This window comes from Vombatus ursinus, unplaced genomic scaffold (assembly GCF_900497805.2).
Source record: "Vombatus ursinus unplaced genomic scaffold, bare-nosed wombat genome assembly UNPS02014859.1, whole genome shotgun sequence".
NCBI classification, from domain to species: domain Eukaryota; kingdom Metazoa; phylum Chordata; class Mammalia; order Diprotodontia; family Vombatidae; genus Vombatus; species Vombatus ursinus.
The window spans coordinates 1,933,654-1,941,529 of NW_020954637.1; the positions used below are offsets into that span (position 1 = coordinate 1,933,654).

General features: G+C 47.7%; 1 protein-coding gene across 4 annotated transcripts in view; it reads left to right on the forward strand.

Moving 5' to 3' along the window:
- Positions 1–7,876, forward strand: part of ASAP3 (ArfGAP with SH3 domain, ankyrin repeat and PH domain 3) — a 69,732-nt gene that overhangs the window by 59,940 nt on the left and 1,916 nt on the right. For all 4 annotated transcript variants that reach the window (XM_027841384.1, XM_027841385.1, XM_027841386.1 and 1 more), the window contains exons 22-24: positions 4,209–4,419; positions 5,434–5,671; positions 7,142–7,244. In XM_027841384.1, the coding sequence (XP_027697185.1) occupies positions 4,209–4,419; positions 5,434–5,671; positions 7,142–7,244 (552 nt within the window). The remainder of the gene's footprint in view (positions 1–4,208; positions 4,420–5,433; positions 5,672–7,141; positions 7,245–7,876) is intronic.

The following is a 7,876-nucleotide window of genomic DNA, read 5'->3' on the forward strand; positions in this document are numbered from 1 at the left end:
TTGTTATTGTTTAGTTGATTAGTCGTGTCTGACTCTTCCTGACTCCATTTCTTGGCAAAAATACCAGAGTGGTTTGCCATTTCCTTCTCCAGCTTATTTTACAGATGAGGAAACTGAGGCAAACAGAGTGAAGTGACTTGCCCAGGGTCACACAGCTAGTAAGTGCCTGAGGCCAGATTTGAACTCAAGTCCTCCTGACTCCATGATCCATTATACCACCTCACTGCCCAAACCTCATTTAAACAATAAGACATTTTTCAGGATTACTGACTAGGTAGGCATTTTACATTTCATTTTGGCTCTGTCCCGTCTCCTTCTTGGTAGATGGTCGGTGGTAGCCAGTCAGAGCTTGGGCTCATCCTCTTCTTGGGGTTCAGATTCTCCAAAAGCACCCAAAGTAGTTGCCGGACACTCCTAAACTTGCCTCCAGTCCTCTCCAAACAAAGGACTCAGTATCTTGAAATCTTTTGAATTCACAAGGCCATGCCTAAATCTTGTACAACTTGAAACTGATTCTGGGCTTCATGAGCGATCAGGAAAGAAGAAATACAGAAGAAGCCAGCCCGATCCCAGACTCAGGCTTGTCTAGGTAGCTGATGGACTGTAGCTGCCATGTGCTCAGTCCTTGGCTATTTCTGCTGGGGTCGAAGGGGGAGGGGAGGGGAAGGCAGTCCCTCCTCCCACCCCTTATGGGAGAGCTATTTGTCACATGGTGAGTCCAAGAAAGAAGAGCAACATGGGTGAGGTCATTCCCTTTTTTAAAGGTCTACTGAGTCATTGGCTTTTTATGACAGCTTGGTGGCATAGTGCATAGGGATCTCAATGTGGAGTCAGGAAGACAGGTTAAAATCCAACCTCAGGCACTTATCAGTATAGGACTCTGGGCAGGTCACCTCTCTGTGCGTATGTTTCCTCATCTATAAAATAAGGGGGTTGTACTTGATGACCTCTAAGGTCCTTCTAGCTCTGGAGCTTCCTGTTCCTATGACCTTCCTGTTCTGTGGCTAGTAAGGAGATGCTTCCTTATGTGAAAACACCAAGCCCTACTCAGGGGTTTCCCACTTATGGCCAGCGAGAAGCAGCTAGGGGTTTCTCATCCCCAAAGGGAACAAAGCATGGAGGTCAGCCAGAATTAGGAAGGAAAGTTTTGTAGGTACCCTGTTTAACTCCTGGTTGCATAGCCTATACAGTAAAATACCAGATAAACACAAGGGGTTTTTTTTGTTGGGCTCATGCATAGGGTGTCCCCAGAGAGGAGGGGGATGAAGCAAGAGGTAGGATCAGGGAAGGTTTCGTGGAGAAGGGGGTGTTCAGGCTGAACCTGGAAGGAATTGAAAGATTCTTGGAGGAGGAGGTAAGAAGGGAATACATTCCAGTACAAAGTCATGGAGAAAGGAGATGAAGTGATGTGTGTGACGAGCAGCGAGAAATCCACTGTGGCTGAATCACGGAGCGTAGGAGGGGAATAATTTCCAGTGAAGCTGAAGAGATAAGTTGGGGCCACATTGTGCAGGTCTTCAAAAGAAGAACAGAGGAATATTTATTGGATCCTAGAGGCAATAGGGAGCCACTGGTGTTTTATGATTGGGGCAGTGACGTGATCTCTTCTGTGCTTTTGGAAAATCACTTTCACACCTGTATGGAGGCTGAACTGAAAGGTGGAGAGACGAGGCAGGGAGGCCAAGTAAGAAGCAGGAGAGGATGTGAGCCTTAATTATAGTGATAGCTACGTGAGTAGAGAGAAGGAGTCTGAAGGGAGAACTATTGCAGAGATAGAAAAGCCAAGATTTGGCAACTAAGGAACATTGGGAAGATAAGATTAATAATGAGGTTACAGATCTAGGAAGCCAAAAGAAAGATGGTGCCTTCAACAGAAATAGGAAAGTTTAGTTGAGGGCAGGATTGAGGGGGAAAACGAGCCAGCAAAGGCGATTGAGAAGGGGTGGTCAGACAGGTAAGGAGAGAACCAGGACAGAACAGCATCATGAAAACCCAGAGAGAAAAGAGTAGGCAGGCAGAGGGAGTGGTCAGCAGTGTCAAATGCAGCAGAGAGCCCACAAAGGATGAAAATTGAGGCAACCAATGGGTTTAGAAGAGAGGTGAGCATTGCAAAGAGACGAAATCATAGTTATCCCTTCCACATCGAGACTTTGCCCTTTGTGGTTTTGATATATCGCCGGTCGGACGTAAGAAATTAAATGGGAATTTGGGGGGAGTTTTGTGGAAGCCGCAGAGGACACCCTTGAAGGCCAGCAGAAGACAGAGAGCCTTTGACCAAATACTTAACCCAAACTTTACAATAAGGTACTGGAAACACCCCATAAAAGAAAAAATTCAGATTTCTTCTCTGGTACGAAGGGAGGGACAAAAAATTTTATGTGGATTTTCCTGATCACAGGGGCACTGAGTCCCTCACCCCCTCGATGTGGAAGGCATGACTGTCCTAATATGAGGGGGAAACTTCCTCATAATTTGAGCTGTTCTGAAGTAGACTAGACTTTCTTGAGGAAGGAATGAGCTCCCTGTCATTAGAGGTCTTCAAGAAGAGTCCAGATGACTACTAGTCAGGTATGTTATAATAGGAATTCCTTTTGGATGTGGGTCAGGCTCAGTGGCCAATGAGGTCCCTTCTGATTCTCAGATTCTGTGGTTCTTGGATTCTCAAGCAGATGAGATCACTGAGGGAGTAAGTCTAGTGAAAGAAAAAAAGAAGAGCAAGGATGGGGTGGGCAAGAGATGGATGATGATCCAGTTTTAAAAAAAGATAATAAAGGAGTGATTGGATGAGTCGATGAAGAACCAGGAGAGAGCCCTGTCCTAGAACCAAAAGGAGAACAGAATAACTAGGAGGACATGGTTAAGCATCTCAGAAGCTCCCGAGAGGCCAAGGAGGATGAGGATGAGTAAAGTCTACTTTGTTTAACAGTTAAGAGATCACTCGCTGCCCTGGTTCAAGCCCGGTGATGGGATCAAAACCAGATTGCAGGGGGTCAAAGAGGAAGTGGCATCTGTTCCTAGGAATCTAGCATCCAGAGGAAGGCAAAATATGGGATGATAGCCTGAGGGCATGGCAGAGTCACGTGAAAGTTCTTCAAGGATTGGGGGGAGTGAGAGAGGCAACCCCAGTGTGTTTTTAGGCAGTTAGTGGATCGTGGACACAGAGAGTGTGTATTGTCAATGTCTAAATATATTTGATGTAGATGTCATATATTAAGAAGGATATGGGCAAATGGAGCACATGCAGGAAAGGGGAGCTGGGAGGGTGATAGGCCTGGAAAAACAGGCCCTACGAGGATCCGTTGAGGGAGCCGATAGGGAGGGGAATGGCTCAAGTGTACAAGGGAAGGGTTAGTCTTGGTGAAAGAGCAGGAGAGAGGACAAGTGAAGGCTTGCAGGGGTTCTTAGGTTTTGAATAGGGGAGGGTAGAGGGTGCACACAAATGGATTCATTTTCTGAGTTAAGCGAAAGGCAAGAGGGGTGGTTGAGGATGCTTCCAGGGAGAGAAGGTTAGAAGCGGCTGATACGTGTGAGAGTCATCTCGGGAAGGATAAAAAGATTGTCATGTTAACAGTGAGGGCCCAAATGAGATTGGCTCCTATGAATTTGTAGTGGCATGGTTTCGTGATTTCCTCCAACCATGTCCAGTTGCTTAGGAATAGGAATGGATGAGGCAGGTGGCCGGACTGGCCCAGGCTCGAGCGTTGGCAGAAGGACAGAGGGTAACAGGATTCAAGGGTAGAAGGCCTTGCGTGGTTGAATTGATTAATTAGGTCAGTGCTGGTGGGGTGGGGGGAAGGAGGCGTGGAGGCTAGAGATTTCGATGGGAATAAGGAACAGTGTAAGGAGGAGTGAAGCAGCAGGAGGCGGGGAAAGAAAGACAGAGATGGCTCAGAGGGGAAGCACAGGGTTCTGGATCATGGAGACTAAATGGGTTTGTAAGACATTCTGTGTATTAAAGGCCCTCCCAGCTCTGACATCCTGTGTTCTAAGATCCTTCCCAGCTCTAACATCCTGTGCTCTAAGGCCCCTCCCAGCTCTGACATTCTGTGTTCTAAGGGTCCTCCAAGCTCTGCCATCCTGTGTTCTAAGATCCCTTCCAGCTCTGACATCCTGTGTTCTAAGGGCCACCCCTGGTCCTGACAGTTTATGCTGTCATTCGTCACCTCTAACTCCGACATTCTGTGGCTCCCTGGTTCTTTTCCTTCCAGCGCTACCCCATCAAGCTTCCAGTCCCCGCTAGGCCCCGATGGGGCTGTACAGGTCTGGACATAAGCAACAAGACCTATGAGACCATCGTCAGCCTGGGCCCCACTCAGGCCAGCAACAGAAGAAGCCACACAGAAGAACTCCCTCCCCCTCTCCCTGTCAAAAGCCCTTCCCGGGCCTCTTCCCAAGGTTGGGTAGGACATGGAAGTGGAGGTAAGGTGGATCTCCCTTGCTCCCAAAACACTCCCCTTCTGAATGCTGGGGAAGGGATTGGTAATTTCCCAATTTTGGGCAATTTGGGTTTTTTTTCCCCTTGTTAATAAGTATTTGCTGAGCACCTACTGTGTACCTGTCTCTAGACTAGTTCTCTGAGAAAAGATGTACATATACAGGTATACATACAAAAATGGAGACCCTTGGATGGATTTCAGAGAATATGTGAAATTGGATTAGAACAAAATTACATCTTTGTTTTGATTCACCTCTAACCAAAATTTAAGATTTCCTTCAGTTATGAATATAGGCAGCAAACATCATCCTAAGAAAGGGTCCATAGATATCACCAGAATTCCAAGGGGGTCCATGTGAAGAAAGGGGAGGGAATAGGAATAAGCATGTGTTAAGTATCTACTGTGTTAAAGCACTTTACAAATATTATTTCATGGGGGTAGCTAGGTGGCACGGTGAATAGAGCACCAGTCCTGGAGTCAGGAGGACCTGAGTTCAAATGTGACCTCAGATGCTTGACACTAGTTGTGTGACCTTGGGCAAGTCACTTAACCCCATTGCCTAGCCAAAAAACCCAAAAGAAATATCTCATTTGATCCTCACAGTAACCCTGGGAGGTAGGTGCTATTACTATCCCCATTTTACAGTTGAAGAAACTGAGGCAGATAGCAGTGAAGTGACTTGCTCAGGGTCATACAGCTAGCAAGTGTCTTTTCTGGGTCTTGGGTCGCTATGGGTGCAGCTTCCTCAGAAGCAGCTGCCAGGCTGCATCTCCATGGAGATTGCTTCCTGGGATTCTGACTCCAGAGCTGGACTGGAAACAAGACTGGCAGTGTATCAGCTGCTGCCAGTTCCAGGGTACTTGGGGTTTGTGGTAGCAAGGAAAGGAAGTAGGGCATGGGGAGGAGGGAGATATTCTACTACTGAGTCACAGGAATCTGTTTGCTGAAGGATGAAACATTATCGTCATCATCACCATCATCATCACTGTTATTACAGATGGCCCAGAAGTTCTCAGCCCAGGCTCAGAGCCCCCTGGGCCCCTGGAGTCTCCACCTGTGTTCAGTCTGTCCACCTCCAGCATCTCCAGCCCCACAGAAAGCATTCTGGCACGGCCAACCAGCTGTAGCTCCTCAGGTCCCCGAGTCCCAGGCCAGACAGAGGCCTGCTCGGAGGAAAGCCTCTGGGAGCCCTCAGGGGCCACCTCTCCTGAGCACCTTCCCCCAGTCAGGTTCAGGTAGGTGAGGACCCACTTACTCACAGCGTGACCTTGGGCAATTAATTTCACTGGGCCTCCTTTGCCTAGTCTGAAACATATTTAACTCTAATTTACCTAATCTAGAGTCAGAGGAATAGACTGGATAATCCACTAAGGTCCAACTCCAAAGGGACACCAGTGTCCAAACCCCTGGGTGGAAGGAAGTCCTTAACTTTCTCTCCCCCTAAGCTGGGGGTCAGTGGTCAGTACAGATCTGGAGAAACCAAGGTCCAAGGGGAGCCCCAGAGATTGTAAGATTGATTGTTGGTATTCATACAGTGTTTTGAGGTTTCCAATTTTCTCCTTTGAACCTCATGCCAGTCCTGGGAAATGGGAACTACCAGTATTAGAGATTCAGAGATTGGAGCAGCTAGGTGGCGCAGTGGATGTACATGCCCTGGAGTCAGGAGGACCTGAGTTCAAATCCAGCCTCAGACACTTACTGTGTCTAGCTGGGCAAGTGATTCCACCCTGATTGGCAGAAAAAGAAAGAAAGAAAGAGAGAGAAAGAGAGAGAGAGAAGGAAGGAAAGAAAGAAAGAAAGAATGTGATGATCAACTATGAATGACTCAGCTCTTCTCAGCAACACAATGGTCCAAGACAAATACAAAGGACTCAGGAAGGAAAATGCCATCCACATTCAGATAAGGAATGGATGGACTCTGAATGTGGATGGAAGCATATTTTTTTTCACTTCCTTTATTCTTTCTCGTTGTTTTTCTTTTGATCTGTTTCTTCTTTCACAATTGTGACTAATATGGAAATATTTTTACATGATAGCACATGTATAAACTAAATCAAACTGCCTACCATTTTCAGAAGAGGGGAGGGAGGGATGGAGAAAAATTTGGATGTCAAAATCTTGTAAAAATGAATGCTAAAAATTTTCTTGACATGTAACCAGAGGAAAAAATACTATTTAAAAAAAGGAGAGGGGGGAGGTCGTAAGTTGTATTGGGAAAGACTTTTGGAGTGAGGAGGCCTAAAGATTTGAATTCTATTTCCACTATTTATCCTTTTTTTATCTTGGACAAATTTGCTTCATTTCTCTGGGCCTCTTCTGTAAAATGAGTGGATTAGACTAGATGACCTCTAAAGTCCCTTCGGTGAGGCCAGTGACCCCAGAGAAGAGGAGGTGGAGGTCCACGTATGGCCTTCTCTTGTGTCTGGGGAGGGGGTGTCACAGAACACCCACGGCTCCAACCTTGCTCAGATGAGAGCTTGTCTCCCTCCCTGTTTGCCTTCACCAGGAATTCCTGGGTAATGCTATGGCCACCCCAGCCTGGCTAGGGAATGTTCACCCCAGGCTATGACCCAGGCTCCCCTAAGAACCCCATCCCTCCCCTTAAGCAGTGCTTCTGTTTCCCCCCAACCTCCACATTGTGACCCAAGGGATCTGGCCCAGCCTGAGGGCTGCCAGTTTCACTTCTGACCCTTCTTATCTTCTAGCTCAGAGAGTACTCGGTCCTATCGCCGAAGCAGCCGAGGCCTGGAAGACCCCCCCGCAGTCAGGCAGCTGCCCCCCGGGCCTGTGGCCAGAAGAGCTGTGTCGGTACGAATGCTAGAGAAGCTTTTCTGGGGGGCGCAAGGTAGGGGGGTGGTGAGGATGGGGGGATGGGCCAGAAATTGGAATGAGCGAAGATAGGGATGTTGGGAGTGTATGGCCAAGTTGTTGGGGGTGTGAAGTCAGGGACTGGAGTGACTGAGAATGTGGAGTCTGAGATTAAACTGTTTGTTGTTTTGGGGCTGGTTCTGAGCACCACAGCTTGGGAAGGGTAATGGCAAACTGGAGAGCTTCCTTAAGGGAACCAGGGTGGTGAAGCACTTTGATTCTCTATCACATGAGGGCATCTGTTGAAGGAACAGGGGATGTTTCTCCTGGAGAAGAGAGACTCAGGGGGCAACATGAGAGCTGTGTTCCAGTAATGGAAGGGTAGTTGCTATGTGGAAGAAGGATTAAGCTTGTAGCCTTTGGCCCTAGAGGGCAGAACCAGGAGCAAAGAATGGGACAGATCTGGGATTGATTGACTTCATGACAATGAGAACCATCCACAAGTGGACTGGGAGGCCATGGGAGGGAGGGCATCCCTTGTGGGTGGTGTGGTGGGGATTCTTCTGGGGCTGTGGGTTGAACTAGGTGGCTGATGAGGTCGGTTCCATCAGAGGCAGCTTGATGTATTGCAT